General features: G+C 32.3%; 1 protein-coding gene across 1 annotated transcript in view; it reads left to right on the forward strand.

Moving 5' to 3' along the window:
- LOC126883814 (nephrin-like) overlaps positions 1–21,635 on the forward strand; it is a 593,591-nt gene that overhangs the window by 518,921 nt on the left and 53,035 nt on the right. The window contains exon 10 of the mRNA XM_050649484.1: positions 21,264–21,405. Coding sequence (XP_050505441.1) covers positions 21,264–21,405 — 142 coding nt within the window. The remainder of the gene's footprint in view (positions 1–21,263; positions 21,406–21,635) is intronic.

Genomic DNA, 21,635 nt, shown 5'->3' on the forward strand with positions numbered 1-21,635 from the left:
CAAATAACTCGAAAAGGATTGACTTAGTGAAAATATCTATACAACAAAAGTTGCTTAGAATTAGTCAGTTTATCCAATTCCGGAATTTGAACGTATGTTTTTTCACCCCCGAGAATACCCCCAGGTATTCTCGGCCGTATTCCCCTAAAGATACCCCTTTTACCCCCAGAGTAAAAGCACACATCGGTAAAATATCACTTCTTTTCTTGTTAGCTATGTGTGTGACAAATTTCATGTCAATATAGGCGGTTCTTTAAAATTCAAAAACCGTGAGTAAATGGACTATTATTTGTAGACTAAAATATCATAATGAAACAAATAAAATAAAAGCATGACAAAATAAATTAAAATACCTGACTTTTGACATGATCTCGCAAGTGGGAATCGGCAGTAACTGGATGATATACTAATAAAATTTTGCGTGTGTTTATAATTATTAATCCTATTTAATTTCTCAACCTTTATTTTAAAATTAATTTTTGTGTTTTATTTGTTTGTTTTTTTGCAATTTTTGACACCGTGTTTTGGCGCCCCTAAAGGATGGCGCCCGTGTGCATTGCACACTTTGCACATATGGTAGCGGGGGCCCTGGACGAGGAAATGAAGCACTAAACATCAACTTATACTCCGCAACAAGACAAATTGCTCTACAACATTTTGCGTTCGATTGGAGAAAAGTTTGTGAACAAAATTTGTGGTAATAAAATGAAAATTGCATTTTATGCAGAAGGAAAAAGCAGCTCCAAAGTGGATAGAAAATGAAAAATTCGCAACTAGGAAAATATCGACAGAAATGAATGCAATTTTAGTCTAGGCGCCAGAGGGGTCACCGTGTCATTTTCAATTCTGATGGACAAACTCAACGGTTTCTTATGGATTTGTGGTTGCTGATTACGAATTTCGAGGGTGGATTTCGATCCGAGTGGTCAAAAAATTGTTATAAACAATTAAGTTGTTTATAAGGCTCTGGCTCATAAACTAAAAGAGATAAAAAGAATGTTTCAAATAAAATGTGTTTCTTAATAAAAAACGAAGAAAAAATCGTTTACTAAACTTGAATCCAATAATTATAACTCACGATATAGTAAAATTAGTGCACAATACAAATTGCAAATTGCAAAATAAGTATTTTTTGAAGCTTTATCGATCGTAACTCGGCTTCTGTGCGTGCAAATGAAAGCTTAATTAATATGATTCCAAACGAAGTTTGTTAAATCACCTTATCTTCATTTCTTTTAAAGTTATACCCTTTTGAATTTTCTTAAAAAACTTATACATTAATTTGATTGTAAGCCTTTCAAGCAAATTTGAGCTATAAACATTTATTCTTTAATTAACAATAATGATTATCATTATCATTATCAAGGAATAAGATAATGATAATGATAAAATTTTAGTTGAAAATTTGGGTCGTCCTCGCGGTCTGCCTGATACAAGTCTCCATTTGGAAATTTTCTTGATAACGGCTTCTGGATTCCTCCTTTCTATATGTCCCATCCATCTGAGTCGCTGGGCCTTGATAAATCTGACGATGTCTTCTCCTCTCAGAAGTTCTCTTACTTCGTGGTTCATGAGTTTTCTAAGTTCATTATTACCTAAGTTTAGTGGTCCTGCTATCCTCCGAATTATTTTCCTTTCTAGGATCCTCAATCTTTCTTCCTCTTTCTGTGTCAGACACATTACTTCAGCACCATATGTGATTACTGGTCTAATTGCTGCTTTGTAAATTTTCAGTTTTGTATTCTGAGTAAGCTTCTTATCTTTGAGAAAGTTACTGTATTTCCAGTAGGTTCTGTTTCCTGCCTGGATTCTTTCATTAATTACGATACTTCTATCGTTAGTTCCATTAACTGAGACTCTAATATATTTAAAGTGTTCTACCTTTTCAAATTCATATTCACCAATATTTAAGTTTGTCACATTAAATGGGTTTTTCTTGAGCATATTAGGTATTTTGTTTTGTTTTGATTTATTTCTAAACCCCTTTTGGATGCTTCTTTGCATAACTTCGTAAATTCTTCCTTTAAACTGTTTAGGTTTCTGCTAATTAATGCTATGTCGTCAGCATACGCCACAAGTTGCGACGTCGAGATTATAATCGTACCTTTTATTTCTGTAGCTCTTATTGTTCCTTCTATAGCGACATTAAATAGTGACGTTGATAGAGAGTCGCCTTGTCGTACTCCACTTGCTATTTATATATTTTTGGTGATTCCGTTATCTGTAATTATTGCTGCAGTCGATATTTTCATTGTCATTTTCGTAAACTTTATAATTGATTGGTATTCTTGTTCTCATGATCATTTTTCAGTGCGTCATTAATTATGACGTCATATACTGTATTGGGTGTGTCGAGACTTATTTCATGTAATTATTGACGAATCTGACAGATGCCACAATCGTACTTAGCCATAGGTGAAAAGCTTTTGGAATTAAACTAATTAGTAATTTAGTAGATTTGATTTTTACACAATATGTTAACATGTAGGTATTTTTTATAAAGGGGAATAAAATTAAAAAGTAAACAATATTGTTAATTAAATTTATAAATATGGAAACATTAAAAAATGACACAAAACTATCCATAAACTGTATTTTTATCTTCTTCTCTAGGTGCTGTCTCCGCTTCAAAAGTCGGTAATCATCAGAGCGATCTTTATTTCTGAAACCGCGGCTCTAAATAATTCATTGTTATTACATCCAAACCAGTTCCTAAGGTTCTTCAACCATGAGTTACGTCTCCTTACTATGGATCTTTTTCTTGCATAATAACCTTGAGTATTAGATATACATCTCTCATCACATGTCCCATATATCTGTTTTCTCCTTATTTGTTAGTTCTCGTTCCTTATGCGTAAGTCTCATTACCTCCACTTTGGCTATTCTATCTACTCATGAGATATTTAGCACTCTTCGGTACATCTCGAATGTCTTTAGTCTCCTCACGCCAATGACTAACTTTTAACGAACTAAATTCTAAACCAAAACACAAAATAATGCACAAAGACGTTGTGAAACACAAGTGAAGTCGAATTCGAAATTTCAAAATGACGGGTACACAAAATACTGACCTGAATAATAACCGTCACTTGACTCTTTGACACTTCTAAAAAATGGCCAAAATGGACGAAGTTTTCGTCAAATGTTCGTAATACGTGTATTTGATTGGCTAGAAAAAACGCGCATTCTAAATATCAACTAATCAAACGTAGGTTAGGAATAGACATCTTATGTATATAACCATTGTAATGCTGCATTATTTTTGTGTTTAATCACGGATCTACCGCTTTTTCCGTCTAATCTAACTTAATGCATTAGAGAGAAATCGAAAAACTGTGACGCACTGAAAAATGATCATGAGAACAAGAATATATCTAAGTTTTTCATGTCTTCTATTACAGTTGAGTCCGCGAGTCTTTACCCGTGCGTCATCATTTAAAGCATACGAAATAAGTCGGAAATCTATTTCACGCAACCACAACTGACAAAAGTGGCTACTGTTCCGATTACGGGTTTTATTATAAAATTTGACGTTATCAAATATATAGAATGTCAAATGTAAGTTTTGCTTCAAAATTTTTGTGCAGAATTACAGCTACATTTGAAGTAGCGTAATAAATTCTTTTATTATTATTGATTAATAAATAAATAAACAATTTATAAAAAAATTCAATAACATATTTTATTTTTGTTATTTTATTCACTTTGACGGAAATCTAAACACAATCATTTTTTCTTTACTGTGTGAATGACGTTAGCTTTGTATGTTTTAAATATTAATTGCCAAAATATAATTATTTACCTTAAATTTTCAAAGCCCAATATAAAATTAGTTGTGAAAACAACTGTTTGTGTAATATAAAGAAGCTTCAAAACGCAAATTTCGACAAAAACCGCAAAAAATTCAACTGACTGACAGCCACAAAAGTAAACAAAGCAGAAACGTCAAACAAATTGTGCTTAAAATATGAAAACATACCGAATCGTCATTTTTTGTACCTATCTCTTTTCAATGCACTGAGTCTAGATGGTTAATAAAAATAACATGTGTTTTTACTTAATAACAAACGGCAGCTGGTTTGTCATGAGTTTCATGCGTGGAAGAGAATGATGCTAGATAAAAAGTATGTGTTTTATCTCACCAGGTATTAATGACGCACGGGTAAAGACTCGCGGACTCAACTGTAGGTCTGGTGTTGTTAAGCTGTCAAAAGGCTTGCTTGAAATCTATGAAAAGGATGTGTAAGTCGATATCATGTTCGTAACATTTCTCAATTCACTGTGTGATTATGTGAACTGCGTCTATTAATGACCTTACCTATATTATTATCATCCTAAGAATCATAAGAAATCATAAGATTCGATTTCAGCAATAAAATTGCTGGTATTTTTTCTCATGATCATCTTTCAGTGCGTCACAGTTTTTCGATTACTTTCTAACGCATTAAATTTTATGTGACAGAAAAAAAGGCACGTCCGTGATTACAGACATTAACAACATTTATTCTAGTAGTCGATAGATGGCGCCATAATAAAAAAATATTTTTTTTAATTAGATAATAATATTACAAATATAATCTATAATTTATAAGACTATACAAATCAAAGGAAATACCATTTTATAAATGCAAGAAACACATTTGATTTGTTTTTATTCCAAATTGAAAATAAAATGTGACAACTGTCAGATTTAACTAAAATGTCATGTTAGAATAAATGTCATAAATGTGTATTATCACGGACTTACCCTTTTTCCTATCATTTGTTACACACTGAAAAATGCTCATGAAAAGGACAATACATAACTTTTCCTTGTATTTTTTCTAATTTGCCCGGAGTATATATATTAGAGGAAAGTAACCAAATATGGAATAGTACCCTAATATCGAATTCCTTGATTTCTCCGAAAATATAAGTTAGAAGCGCACTACAAGACCATCCTCTATTTTAGTCGCTCTCTTTATCATCGTATTCACACCTCTGTGTCATATGCGCGAACGATACGTGTCTGAAAGGCGCGTTTTGTTTCATAGTCTCGCAGAAAATTTCAAAGGTAAATATATTCAACGAGTATTATTGGTTATTATGCATGAATACAGACTTGTTATGCTATTGCGTATATCAATGGTACCTTTATTTTGATATTTTATGACCTTCTGTAATTAAAACATTACGACTTGAAAAAATGTTGATACTAGTTTGAACTAATGTACAAATCCAAATATGGACAGTCGTTGCCGCCTAATTTTGGAATAGTGGATTAAGTGTAAGTGGGCTCATTATGACTGTGCTGGTCCAGAGATTCATACATGGATCTGTGATGTCTGCAAGTGAATTAAGCTACTTCTTTAATTTTTCACAATTTTCTTATTTAAATTTATTTGATCTCAGATGTTTATGTATATTTTTGTTATTGATATGTTGGTTTATGCCTATATTCCATATATGGGTACCTATTCCATATTTGGTTACTCATTTAGGATTTTGTTTTTTGTTTGATTTTTTTTTTGTTAACTAAGATATTTAATAGAAGGCTTTTAATTACTACATAAAAATGTATGACTGATGTGTCATAACATTAAATTGTTTTCATTTCTATAAAGGTATTATTTTATATCCACAAAACAAAATGGTATTCCATAATTTACGACTTTCCTCTATGCTTTTAATTGGGATTGCCATTTCAGCGAAGTCCTCGTATACATATTAAAATTTACTGTACAACACGTCAAAGGAGTCTCTATAAACGTAAACGTAAACAGTTGGTTTTGCGCTAAATCAACTAGCAGTTTCACAAAGTTTGTTATGTGGTTACTAATTATTTATAGTTGTTTCAATATTATTTTAGTGCAACTAGTATTTGGCTTTATATATCAGAGTCCCGCTTCAAATACAATCACAATATGTTAGTAATTCAGTTTTAAATCACAAGCAACACATTTCAAATAAAACAACTCTTAGTTCTGTTTTGTAAAATATAAACTCGACACGGAAAATGTGAGACACATCCGCATAATTATGAATAGTGAATTCACTAGTTTGCCTTTGTGATAATGTTTCTATTAGAGATTTGAATCATATTTTCTTGGAATGCAAAATTAACGAAATATATAAATTAATTATATTATTACAGTCTACAACAAGCACAATAATTATATTTTTCAATTAGTTTAGATCAGGGAATTTCCTGAATCCTTTATTGTTCAACCTGATCATGGATGAAATAATGCAAGTCAGAACTAAAAAAGAATACCAAAAACCAAATAAAAGAATGTATGTGTACCTACTTTGTACCCACGTAAGAAGTCATACTTCTATTATAACGTGTGATCCAAAATTATTGTCACCACAGGTGGCTCTGAACGACAGAGATAGCTATACAGTGCATGTCTATTATTAATTCAGATATACTTTCCAGTTTACGTCAACTTTGACAAATACTTGTCAGTGTCCGTACGTCAACTTAAAAAACACTATAATTGAACATAAAAATTAGAAGAAGAAGCAAAATTTTAACTTTATACGAATTAAAAGGTCTTGAGATTGGGTATCTTTTCAACGTGTTTTCAATCTTTATTCTTTGTTTGGAAAAGTGATCATAACAACACTGAATATAGCCGCAGTTGTCCGTGACGTCACACTCCGGCGGTCTTTCAGATTAAAACAAGACATACGTAATTTTTTGCACAGATAGCTTTGATCCCAATAATTGTGGATCGCTCGTTATAATTTCAACGAAATAAATATACTTAACAGTTATAACACCAAAAATTAACAATAATTACCAAAAATTAACCAAAACTTAACAATACCAAAAATTTAAAAAAATGAATATGAATCGTCTGGGATTTGAACCCGCGATCTCTCGATCTCTGGTCCAATGCTATACCAACCGAGCTATTAAGCCCCGTGCTATTGACGTGTCGGATATAATTATACATCACGGTGACAAATAGATCAAAGTGAAGTATAAAAATAGATATTTTATTATCTTACGCCCGAGGAAGACAAATCCAAAGACACAAAAATTATAATAAATAATACATTTACTAAGAACACTAATATATTCTTTTAATGACTTATTTGCTCTGATACATACATAATTTGAAAGATTAGCAACGAGCTACATACTGTCTGTCTGCGCATGTGCCAGGAAATTATAAAATTTCACCCTCGACCGTAAAGAAGTATAACTTCAAAAACAACTTAAAATAATCTGCTATGTAGACAATGCAATCTCTAAAATAGAAGATGATTTACAACGTATGCTGCACCAATTTTAATATAACCGCCAGAAAATTAACATGTTAATTTGCTCAAAAAAGACAAAATGCGTGGTTATAACAGAAAATCCAATATGATGTAAATTAGAGCTGGAAGGTCAGATAATATAAAAGTGATGGAGTTTAAATATCTAGATATCATATTATCTAGTCACGGAAAGCTCGAAACAGATAGTGGCGTAACCAGGGGACGGGGGTTTTGGGGGTTATAACATCTTTCCCATTAGGATGTAGCCAGTGGTGTCATGGCAAAATTAGCAGTGCCGGAACGAACTGCTAATTTTTGTTTACAAAACCTAAATTCTCTATTTATTTTTCTTTCTTTTCTTAACCAGTGTGGGAACGGCGTTCCCACGCGTTCCCACACCATGACACCACTGGATGTAGCTACTTTGAGCTATATACGCTTAACACCATACTCCCAGTGAATCTCCAGTAGTTGTAACCTCCCTTTAGTGCAGCCGATATGTGAAACAATTGTGCATTTAATAAAGGTTCAAATTTAGATAGGAGGCCATCTTAGATTTTGCCTTTTACAAAAATGGCGGGCATTCAAATTGGCGACTATACATATGTGACTAATAGCACGATAACTTTTGAACGAGACGTCAGGTTTCAACCAGATTTGGCATATAGGTTCTTTTTTTGATGTAAAAGATCGAGGTCTTGAACTGGAAGAATCAGTTTACCAAAAGTTGTGTTTTTCCTAGTTTTTATGTAAAAATATATGGTTTTTTTTCAATTCTTTCACCCTGTATGTATTAATTTTTCAAACAGTAATACCGCCATTGAAAAGAGCGTAAAAATATTTTTTAGGAAATATTTTGAATTATTCAGTTACGTTAATTACCATTTAATAAATGCATAACGTATCTTCACATGTACCTACCTATGTGCGGCAGATTTGTGCAAATATTATAAGAATTATTGTGCATTTAATGGTAGAAGCATATAATTTAGACCACATATACTACACATATAAAGATTCAAATTTAGATATGAGACCATCTCAGTTTTGTTCCTTTTACAAAAATGGCGGGCATTCAAAATGGCGACTATACATATATGACTAATAGCACGATAACTTTTGAACGAAAACTCCGATTTCAGCCAAATTTGGCACCAAGGTTCTTTTAGTGATGAGTAAGGTTAAGGTCTCGAAGCGGAAGAATCGGTTTACCAAAAGTTGTGTTTTTACTGTTTTTTTATGTAAAAATATGTTGTTCCTTTTTCAAATCTTTCGCCCTGTATATATTAATTTTTCAAAATGGTAATACCGCCATTGAAAATAGTGTAAAAATATTTTTTAGAAAATATTTTGAACTTTTTAGTTATGTTAATTAGCATTCAATAAATGCATAACGTATGTTCACATGTACCTATGTGCGGCAGATTCATTTTGAATGCCCGCCATTTTTGTAAAAGACAAAATCTGAGATAGCCTCATATCTAAATTTGAATCTTTGTATGTGTAGTATGTGTGGTCCAAATTATATGCTTCTACCATTAAATGCACAACAATTCTTATATTATTATTTGCAAGAATCTGAAGCGCATAGGTACCTAAATGTGAAGATACGTTATGCATTTATTAAATGGTAATTAATATAACAAAATAGTTCAAAATATTTCCTAAAAAAATATTTTTACGCTTTTTCAACGCGGGTATTAACTTTTTGAAACATTAATATATACAGGGTGAAAGAATTGAGAAAATAAACAACATATTTTTACATAAAAAATCTGGAAAAACACAACTTCTGGTAAATCGATTCTTCCGGTTTAAGAGCACGACCTTGTGCATCAAAAAAGAACCTATATACCAAAGGACATCGCACACATCTTCTGGAAAATATAATGTCACTCAAATTCAATAAAATTTATACGATTATATTCGTTTTAATATAAAGATCAATTCTTATCATTGCGCCAACTCTTAATTATGATTAATTACGGCGCAAATTGCAATTAAAGTTTATCGAAATCACATTTTTGGAGTCCATAAAATGTTAGTTTACAATCATTATTGCTCTGAGTGCTATTCATAACAGCTTAAATCCCGCTGGGCCTAAGCGGATTAGTGAAACTAATCCGCTGATTTATGGAGTACCGAAAATCTGGGTATTTTAAAATATTTTTTATCTCTCTAACTTATGTACCTACCCATTTGATTTCAGATTTATTTATATCAATTTCTGCTCTTATTTTTGAAAATAGAGAGTTGGCGCAATGATAAGATTTGATCGTTAATTTAAAACGGTATAAATTTTATTGAATTTGAGTTACATTATATTTTCCATAAGATGTGTGCGATGTCCTTTGGTTGAAATCGGACTTTTCGTTCAAAAGTTATCGTATTATTTGTCACATATGTATAGTCGCTATTTTGAATGCCCGCCATATTTGTAAAAGGCAAAATCTGAGATGGCCTTATATCTAAATTTGAACCTTTGTATGTATAGTATATGTGGTAAAATTATATGCTTCTACCATTAAACGCACAATATTTCTTATAATATTTGCACGAATCTGCCGCAGAACATAACTAAAAAGTTCAAAATATTTCCTAAAACATATTTTTACGAGCTTTTTCATGCCAGTATTACCTTTTTAAAAAATTAATATAACAGGGTGAAAGGATTGAAAAAAAATACAACATATTTTTACATAAATAATCAGGAAAAACACAACTTCTGGTAAACCAGTTCTTCCTGTTCAGGAGCTCGATCTTATACATCAAAAAAGAACTCATACCAAATTTGGTTGAAGTTGAACTTTTCGTTTAAAAGATATCGTGCTATTAGTCACATATGTATCGTCGCCATTTTGAATGCCCGCCATTGTTGTAAAAGGTAAAATCTGAGATAGCTTCATATCTAATTTTGAACCTTTAGATGCGTAGTGTATTTGGTACAAACTATATGCTTCTATCATTAAATGCACAATTCGTATAATATTTGCACGTATCTACCGCACTACTTAGAATCATCCTGGTAATGCCGTTGGAAACAGAATTAGAAGATCAAGTAAATGAGAAACAGAGCCGCAGGTTGCCTAAATGAAACAATATGGAGAAATAAAAATATCGGGAAAGAAATGAAAGGCCGAATTTACAAAACAGTCATCATACTAATAATCACACACGCGGCAGAAACATGTCCTTGTACAGAGATGACAAAATTATTGCTAGAGCTAGAAACAGCAGAAATGAAAACAAAATCCATTGAAAAACCGATGGTAAGACACTATGGGACAGAGCTAGAAGTACAGATATACGAAGGAGATACAAAGTGAACATTAATAACTGGGTCAGAAAGGAAATTGTACAATGGAATGACCATATAAGCTGAATGGCAACAAATAGAGTAATAAAGACGACGAGAGACGGTTCCCCAATAGAAGACGATCAGTGGAAAGACCGCGAAAACGATGCAACGACAACTTACTGAAAGCGCATAATAAAAAAGGACAGAGTCATTTCTATACCAAAAAAAGAAGAATAAGAAGAATTAATATAGAGTATTTACTAAGTTTACATGAAATGAGAATAATTAATTTACTGACTATTTGATAGAAATGAACATTGTTATTTAAATGAAACAGTTTTAAAAATATAACTCAATAGTAAATCATAGTAAAAAACAAATAAAAAATCTGTGGCTAACGGATCTGCGTTCAAGCCACCTACTCACACATAAATACATACAAACACAAAACGCTTTTTAAATGACTTTAAAATTCCAATTTTATCAAAATTACATGGCAAAATTCACCCAAATTCCGGAAACAAGATCCCAAAGCCAATCGCGAAATCAAAAGCTAACATTTCGAAGTTCTCCTGAAAAATATTCATGTTTAACGATTTTTTGGAGAATTCTGGATTATACATAGTACATTTAACATCGACAAAGTTTATAAATTGAAAAAGTTAAAGGGATTAGCGAACTAATTGACTAAGCTGTAAGTAATGTTTATTATAAATTCTATCACTACCAAGAAAAACCCAAACTTTATCAGTGCGAAGTCCAGTACAGTCTTCAGATATAATTAGATAAATGCTCCATGAAAATGGGATAATAATATTTAACCAGATATTTCTGGCAACAAAAGTATGGACAGAATATCCTCTACAAAAATTTAATAACACAACGTTTTCCTCCGTAACCAACCATATATGCTACCAACATATCTCCGTCTAAAAAACAAGCAATAGTATTTGATGCTATCGAAAATACAAAAACAGAGGAGTATAAAGAGTAGGCTCAGAAATCGGCTAGAAAATTTAAACCGAATGTAACAAAATTCAGTTTGGCAACATTGTGTGAATAACAAGTCTTCTCGGATATCTGCAAAACCGTAATTTAGTTCAGACAAATATATTTTTTACCAACAAAAATGAAATGTTTAAACAAAATATATATATATATATATATATATATATATATATATATATATATAATCGGTTCATAACGTTCTACGACGTTTTCCGATTCCCAATCGCCATTGCTCTCGATCGTAACACATGCCTTCGTTCAAGCCTCTTTCTCTGATTTCCCTATGGATTCCTTCTAACCAAGTAATGTTTCAAATATGATATGCCAAATAATTTTGAATTCGGTTCCGTTGATGAACTTGCTTATTTTGTCCTTAAAGGTAGAAAAGAAAAGTTTAATTTCTTGGCTTTCACCTTTCTCTATGTGAAGACAGAGAATTCGACTCAACAACCCACATGCTTCGTGGAAAGTCAATATTATAACGCCTTAGAGCAGGGGTGAGCAAAAGCAGGCCCAAGGGCAGGATCCGGCCCTTTTGCTTACTTTATCCGGCCCGTGAAAAAATCCCGCCAGCAATTTTTTTAAGAGTGTAGGCGCAAAATTTCGGGACAATGCCAAGTATTTTAAAAAAAAATTAAACTCTGAATGAAAGATTATATTGTTACCGAGGGCCGAAAGTCCCTGAAAACTTATATAATGTTTATTTTAATAAGTTACAGGGGTGAAAAAGAACAGAAAATTTAGTGTGATTTTAATTTTAAAACAAGTAATTGAACAAGTCTTAGGCTTTCGCCCAAAGAAATAGAAAGTAGAACTGGAAGTCAATATTTGAACTCTTCGTGTAACGTCGTGCGTTAATTGATATACGATTTCACTAATTTTGAGTCATTTTTACTAAACTTTGGGTCATAATTGTTTAAACAGAAATGACTTCAAAACCGGAACTAAAGATTCAAACTCCACTTTTCAATACACTTCGATTGATGTGTTATATGTACTATTTCTGAAACTATAATATGGCACTTCCAGTTATAACATTTTAACCGGAAATGATATAAAAACCAAAAGTATACATTTGTTCTCTTGATATTGTTAGGGCACGTCGAAAAATATATCGCTTATATTATTTCGGTGACTTTAAAACAATACTTCCGGTTGCAACTCTAAAACCGGAAGTCCGATATCAAATTTCTCATCTTTAATGCCATCCCTGGATTACAAGCTTTCATTCGACACATCATTTGTCATTATATTTGTATTAATAACGGAGGAGTTATATTCGCAGACGGAAGGACACACGGACAGACAGTCATGAAAGCGGAAGTATATATTTGTTCTCGTCTTGCGAAGGCGAATCAAATAATATATCACTTGTACTTCCGGTGATTTTAAAAGAGTACTTCCGGTCACATTTCTAAAACCAGAAGTCCTAGGTCAAATTTCTCACCTTTAGTACCATCCTTGGATTATAAGCTTTCATTCGACACCGCATTTGCATACCTCTACTCTGGTATAAATACGGAGGAGCTGAGTTTACGGACATACAGACGGACGGACGGACAGACGGACGGGGATAATTCAACGTTTTCACATTTTTTCAAAATTGAGTGAAAACAATATGTCATTCAAAAGACACTTTTTGTTTATTCTAAGGGACTTTCGGCCCTCGGTAATAATAGAATCTTTCATACTGCATTTAAATTTTTCAAAAATATCAATGAGTTTTCTCAGGATTCGAAAAAATGAATGCATTTAAAAAGCATTGGTCCAAAATTTTGCCCCTACGCTCTTAATCTCTTTTGTGCAATTTTATTGAAATCAACAGCATTAGTGTTCGTAGTGTTCACATAACTAACGAATCTCTATTTTCTGATTTTGTTAAAAACGACTGTGTGATTAGCCCGGTCCAGGCGCGAATACTTTTCGACCAGGTATTTATCGTCTACCAGGACCCCTTTTCCTTGGATTTTACCCTTCATAATCCCCAAATATGCTGTCTTTCTCCTTTTAATAATGGTCAAAAGTTCTCTGTTCCTTCCCATTCTGTGCAACACCATTTCATTCGTAATATCATCGGATCATGGTATTTTCAAAATTCTTCTAAAAAGTCACACCTCAAAAGCATACAGCTTACTCATTAAGTCAGCATTAACAATACAATAAAGAAGAATAGAATGGACAACATTTTACCATCCGATATCGGATTTGCAGATTGAATCTAGATTACATTATTATCGAGGGCCGAAAGTCCCTTAGAATAACCAACAAGTTTCTTTTGAATGAGATATTTGAAATTAAAAATCACACTATTTTTTTTTACCCCTGTAACTTTTTAAAATAAACATAGTTTTCATGGACTTTCGACCCTCAGTTAATAATGCAACCTTTCATTCTGCGTTTAAATTTTTCAAAAATGCCTATTAGCTTTCTCAGGATTCGAAAAAATGAATACATTTAAAACATATTGGAGCGATATTTTGCGCCTATGCCCTTAATATTCTAATGGACCATATTTGTTTAAAAATTTCGTAACATATTTTAGTGGGCACAAATTATTTATTATTAACAGTAATTAATTATTATTATTTTGTCCAAATGCTTTAAAATGATACTTATAGTATTTTTGTGAAAAAAATTCTTGGGCAGAGAAAAAAAACTCTACCAAAAACATTCGCATGTGCGCAGCGTACATACGGGATATAGTTACCCGGCTCGGGAGACATTTCTAAAATTTCATTTTGGCCCGCGCTTAAAGTATTTGCCCTGCCCTGCCCTGCCTTGGGGTATCCTTATTAATTTCATCCATCGCCAGGATTTAGCATATTATAACATTTTAATGTAAGACTTTTTGTCGACATTTTAAGGGTTTTAACCCATGTACTTTTTGGTGGCTTAGCATGTAGAGCTTGCAAAGAACACTGATGATGCTCTCTTTAGAGAGAAAATGTTCTGTTTTGTATTTGTAGCCCTTTTTTGGGTTTTTTCAAAATAAATATACCTTTTACACAGAAGATTTTTCTTTAATTTTTTTTAATTTCTCTTTCTTAATATTTAACCTCTAAATGTTTTAACTGTACTAATATGCAAGTGTTTAATGTAAGTTCTAAGATGACTAATTTACAATGACTAATGGGATGTTAAAATACCGGCAAATGCTATCATCAAAACGGCTATCCGAATTTCTTATTTATACCAATCATTGATACCGCCATTTTGTTACGCATTCTGACCGGTTTCCGTTTCTATTATACCTAACTGCTTTAACGAAAACAATATATTTCTTTAGTCTTACCCCCTGGAAGGAGTTTAGTGGTCATCGTGATAATCTAGTGTATGGGTCTACCGTCTATCTTCTCCATAGATTTATGTCTCTATTCATTTCTATGTAAATCATACATAGGTCTTTTGCAACTTTCTTTGATCTGGTTAATCCATCTTGTTGGAGATCTTCGTAGTCTTTTACCTTCTACCTCCTCTTGAATGATGAGTAGAGCTCGGGAAATATGCACTTAAAAAACACTAAAATATGCATGCAATATGCACAAAAAAGCAGTTGAAATATGCACTAAAATATGCTTTTATGCATTAATGCATATAAATAAAAAACGCAGTAATCCTTGTATTGAAGGTGTTTAATTTATTTTATGCTAGTCACAAATATTTATTTATTTATTGAAATATCTATTACATAGGTACTTTCCTCCCCTACTATAAGCTAATAACAAATTGTCAGCTTGCTATTAATAAACTGTTTTTTAGTACGCGGGATCCATGTCTATTACATTTTAACGTAAAATTACATTCAGCTTATATTTTTAGACAAATATTTAAAAATTAAAACAATAATTAAATTAAACATATTACTTACCGGTTTTTTACACACCGTGCAAAATATATGGCTGCCATCAATGATTTTGAACTCTGTTTTACTATGAATCCACTTCTTCAGAAGAATTGATTTACTTGCACTTTGTTTTAGCATTATCAAACACTTTTGATACACACTTACACAGAACTTTACTGAACTAACTACCGTTGCAAAGAAAACTGAATTAAAAATTTGTAAGTCCAGTGCCTTATTGCAGGATAGGCACATGCCGGTATTTTTACAATAGTATTACCACCGAACAACATTACCATTGATTAAAAAATAATTACCACTGTTTTTTTAACAATGGCATTACCTATAAATTAGTCACTTTCGAACTGGAAGTTGATACTTGGACATTAGTACAATTAAAATTGTTAGACAAGTATATTAAGACGAAATTAAGCTTGATCAATTAAACTTTTTTTTTTACTTTTAAGGACAAAAGGGCAAGTTCTTTAGCAGAACAGAATTCAAAATTATTCTGCACGTTATACCTACCTATTTGAAGTATTATTTGGTTAAGACATCTCATTTTTTGGTAGTAAAAAATATATTAATTTGTCTGGACTCTGGACTAAAGGTGGTAAAATAATATGGCCTATTATATTTATTTGAATCTGCCAACAGATGATAAATAAACAGCCAGCGTCAACTACAATTTGTTATTTGTTAAGCTTTCGGCTTATGGGCTTCTCGCGTTGTCTATGGGTCTATTGTCCTATTATGCTAATACCAAGATATCATTATATTTTTATCTACCTAGCTAAATTGCATTACTTGTGTCCTCAGATGTTTGTCTGTATTGTGATATATATCTGAAAAATGCCGAAAATATGCACTTTTAATAAATGCATATGCATTTATACAATTTATCCAAAATATGCAAATATGCATATTTTGCATATTTTCCGAGCTCTAATGATGAGTCTATCGATATTGTCTATGTCTAACCTCGCAGCATTGTAACCAGAAAGAAGAAGATTTTCGGTTGGAGTGAATGCACAGAGAGTGATAAACTCCAACAGAAGTAGGAAAAAGAAGATCTACTTAATGTAGCCAAAGGAACAACAATATGGCTTCTGCGTTGAAGAAGCTAAAGTCTCAAATACTACTTTGCAGTAGTACTTGTATGGAAAGATGCTAAGACGAAGAGTATAGAATTGATATAGGACTGAAGATGAAAATTATGAATAGATAGATGTAACTTGAATAGCTAGCTCAATATGCAAGAGAATGGCCACTTGACACTCAAGGAAGGATTCGGCCAATTTGCACGGCTATTTCTGGCTGGACAATAAATTAAAGGAAATGTCAATGATGGCTAGAAAAGAAGATATTAAGACAATGTTCACAAAGTAGATAGGGTAAATATAATAATATAATGAATATAGAATAAATTTTTGGGCGCCAGAAGAAGGATAAATGGGTTAACCCTCTTCCAGGTATTCTACGCTGCTATAGAGTATATTAAATTTGTAATAAAAGTATATTAAATGTACAAATATAAAGGAGTAATATGAGAAAAAAAATATGCACAATAAATATATATTTATTAAATTTAACTACTAGATGGTCACAATCTCCGAGTTAAGACAAGTAACTAGTCTGTGACTCTAAAATGACAAAAAAATGATACTAGTGAAAGTCAATTACAAAATTATCACACAAATGTGATCTAAGAATAATCTTAATAAGGTTAGAAAATCTAAAGAAGGGTACCTCTAATACAGAAAGTACAACTTACACCTAGGTTAGTAGAACCTTCACCAAATAATAATTGTACGTTTATAATACGTACACCTTAATTAAATACTACCTGATATCGTAAATAATATATAAATAACTCAGTGTGAGTTGGACAGGCACAAGCCTTTATCGAATAAATAAACCTACGGTTGGATACAACAGATCCTTTTCTAACTCGTAGTTTATAATAATAATAGCAAGTGAAACCAGAAACAATTCTGAGGGAATAGAGTCCAGAAGTTCATAGGAATTTAATAAGTTAAAGTTAAAATAAAGTTAATAATTGAAATTTTGAATAATATTTGAAGTTAATTTTGAAAAATCTAATTCAACCTATACTAAAATAATGAAATGAGTTTAAATAATTATATAAAAATGGAAACCAACATAAAAATAATCAAAATATGAGTACCGACTACTATTGTAGGGGAAAATATCTGAGCTCAGAGATCTTTGCCTTAGATATTGCAGAGTATTGGGGAACGCTATTAATTAAATATTATGTTGTTAAGGAAAAAATACCATAAAAATATACAACAGGAAAAATGTGTGTGCAATTGAACTATAAAAATGTACTAAATATCACAAAAACAGTCTGTCTTTACTAAGAGCACAGTAAATGTTCCCAAACAAACCCCTTTTTACACAATCTTCGAGTTGATGTAGTGAGCACCTAAGGGTGCTAACTCTCGCTAGCAGCTGTCCTGCTGGAGGTACAGGAGAGGAAGACTGGTAGAAAGCAGCTGAAGGTACTCAAGACTGGTGGAAAGCAGCTGGAGGTACTCGAACGAAAATGTGGGGAAATAATCCAGGCTGGTCGCCTAGTGATTGTTTCTCTCAGTGTGGTCTGGCCTTGGTGTGGTTGTTAGGTGACCTTAAGATTTCATGGTAGGTGCGGGGCGGAACTCATTGTATATAATATTCTCCAAAATTCTTCAACTTCACTGTTCACTGCTGGATAACTTCACTATAGTATTTATGGTAATCTTTAATACATTTGGAACTTTGAATTATAGGTGAATAATTTCGTTCAAACGACCCGCAACGCTACCTAGACCGTACACTGGAGAACAATGGCCCGTTCACGGCCTTCAGTTACCAGCTGAAATTCTTCGTACCCCTCTCCTAATCATTAACTGTCAACGCGAGGGAACCAAGGTTGCCACGTTTAAATGTGAAATCAGTAAGCATTTAACAATTATGTGTTTGCTTTACGTTGTATCTTAATAAACATTGAAAGAAATTAATCCCGAAAATATTTAAATAATATTTTCAATGATTAAATATTATCTTCCCAACAATACTTGATTCTATAAGGGGCGGAACGCCACAGCATGTCCAAAACTGTTTTAGTTAGATTTTGCCGTAAAGTATCTTATAGATCTTTAGTTCTTCTATGATACAATTATTTATTATACGGTGAGTACATGGTCTTCAGCAGAATATTTCAATGGCGTCTGTTGTTCTCCATTCTGATTCCTTCAATGTTCTCAAAGAAGACTGTTCGTCTTCAGCAGAATATTTCAATGGCGTCTGTTGTTCTCCATTATGATTCACTCAATGTTCTCAAGGAAGACTCGCATGTGTATATCTTGACTGGAAACACTAATGAGTTGACCATTGTCATTTTTAAGTTTTCTAAAATATTGGGGTCTTTCTATCACATCCACGTTTTATTTCCTCCTGAAGCATTCCTGTGCTTGTGATTAAGGATCACAAAAATGCGACCAAACCGGTCAATTTTGGTTATATATCTATGATTATTGTGTTTTCTATCCACTATTATGCTGTTATGTTGGCTACATTTAATTTCAGATCAAACCTTTTACTTTCATTTTTCAGCAGCTGCATGAATTTAATGCAGCTGTTGGCTGCTTTAAATGGTAAGAAGGCTGTTGGTAAGAAGGCTGTTGGTAAGAAGGGCTGTTTCGTCATCAAATCTTATATTGTTTATTTTTCAACCATTTTTAAGATTTTTTCTCGTCCTTCAACTCTCCCCTCATAATATGTTCTTTCTTCATAGACATTAAACAGTTGTGGAGATAATATACATCCTTGCCTGATACCTTGTTCTAGATAGAATTCAGGTATTTTGGCACGCCGCTTACTTCTTTTAATATTAGCCATAAAAGAAACCATTTGACTTTGTCGAACACTTTGCGATAATTTATGAAGCAGATGTATAACGAGATATTAAATGGATTTCTCGATTATTTGTCTTATATTCAAAAGGCGTCCTCATATACTTCTATCTTTGGGGCAAATCCGACTTGGTCTACTGGTATTTCTCTTTGGAGGAAAGATTCCATCAGCAAAAGAGAGCAGCCTCAGAGAGAGAGAGTGAGATAGAGACTCTTCAACCTCTCATTGATGATTTTTTTAACATTACCTTTTTTATCATACAGTGCGCTCAATCGGTGGTCCATTGCCTGGAATGCCATGTTTGATTACAGGGGAGGTGTAGTAATTGTATTCCGATTTAATTTATTTACTTCAGCATTTGTGCTGATATCATAAGTGGGCCTGGAGTCTTATTTAATTTAAGTATATTGACTTCCAGTCTTATTTCGCTTATAGTAATTAATGTTACAATCGCTAATAGTAATTAATCAAATGATGCCTCAGCTGGCATATAATAATATAAGAACGAACTGTTCTGCAAAACAGCTTACCGGGCGCATCTAAACATTCCGTATAAATGTATTTGGCACCTAGGAGTTTTCTATTGGTTCCTTGCGGGACGAGGTCATATTTCAACCAATACGCGGCGAGGTGCCAAAAGCATATACGGAATGTTATTCGGTGCGAAATTCATATACGGAATGTTAAATAATCGTAGACGGAAAAAGATATCTTTTTATTAGTCAGTTAAAAGGATATTGATTTTAAAATACTTGTTAATGTATTATTAGATAATAATAAAACAATTATGGTATTTGGAATGTTATTTGGTGCGAAATTCATATGCGGAATGTTAAATATTCGTAGACTAAAAAAGACGACTTTTTAGTAAGTCAGTAAAAGAAGACTGATTTTAAAATATTTTGTTAATGTATTATTAAATAAAAATAAAACAAGTAAACCATATGGAATGTTATTTGGTGCGAAATTCATATACGGAATGTTAAATGTTCGTAGATCAAAAAAGACGACTATTTTCGTCTGGTAGCACACAGCCCCAAACTTCAACAGAAATAACAGAATTGAATAGTTGAAACATAAATCTAAACATATTATACAAAACGTGCAAGTCATTAAAAATTCTGCAAAAGCGAAATAGTAAAATATAGAAATAATAAATAGTCTCTCAAATCTATATCATCCCGTTCCATTTATAAATTTCGCATCAAATAACATTCCATATAGGTAATAATCGTTTTATTTTCTTTAATATACATTAACAAGATATTTTAAAATCAGTCTTCTTTAACTGACTTAATAAAAAATCGTCTTTTTTAGTCTACGAATATATAACATTCCGCATATGAATTTCTCACCAAATAACACTCCAAATACTATAACTAGTGTTTTATTTTTATTTAATAATACATTAACAAGTATTTTAATTAATCTCCTTTTAACTGACTCTAATGAAAAGTGTCTTTTTAGGTATACGAATATTTAACATTTCGTATATGAATTTCGCACCGAATAATATTCCGTATATGCGTTTGGCACCTCGCCGCGTATTGGTTGAAATATGACCGCGTGCTGCAAAGAACCAATAGAAAACTCATAGGTGCTAAATACATATACGGAATGTTTAGATGCTTACCGGGCGACGGTAACATACTGCGAAAGAGAGAATTCTGGGCTTCGCTAAAACACACGGCCCCAATCAGGAGTATATGACTATCTCCCAATTATACCGCTGGTTGTTTGTATATCAAAAAAAAATGTTCTAGGTAAAAATATTTGTATCAGATCCATAGGTTATTGATATTCATAGGTTATTGTCCAAATTCTACAATGTCAAATATGACATAAAAAATTTTGTTTTATTATTTATATCCGTATTTTTTTAATAAAAATTATAATGTTTGTAATCGTTACTTTTAAATAATTTTGAAATATTTATTTACATTGCAGGTTGATAGTCCTGTTCGAAACCCCCGTGTAAGAAGTCCTAAGATTGAAGAGAGTCCTTTAACTGCTCATGTACAGCCCCTTTACACTGACACAGTGTCAGATGATAACAATCCGGATTTAATTCCTGATGCGCCAAACAGTGGTAAGTAAACAGAAAACAAGAATTTTCATATTTTATTTATTTATCATATGCCATCTCATATAACCATTTTAAAATTACAATACTTTTTCTTCTTCTTCCTAAATTATTTAAGTTATCGCACCATCTTTTTCTTGGTCTGCCAATACTTCTTCATCCATTTGATGACTTATCTCGTGCTATTCGTACTATCCTATCCTCTGCCATTCTACTAATGTGTTCGTTACACTCCT

This window comes from Diabrotica virgifera, chromosome 4, assembly GCF_917563875.1.
Source record: "Diabrotica virgifera virgifera chromosome 4, PGI_DIABVI_V3a".
In the NCBI taxonomy this organism is placed as follows: Eukaryota; Metazoa; Arthropoda; class Insecta; order Coleoptera; family Chrysomelidae; genus Diabrotica; species Diabrotica virgifera.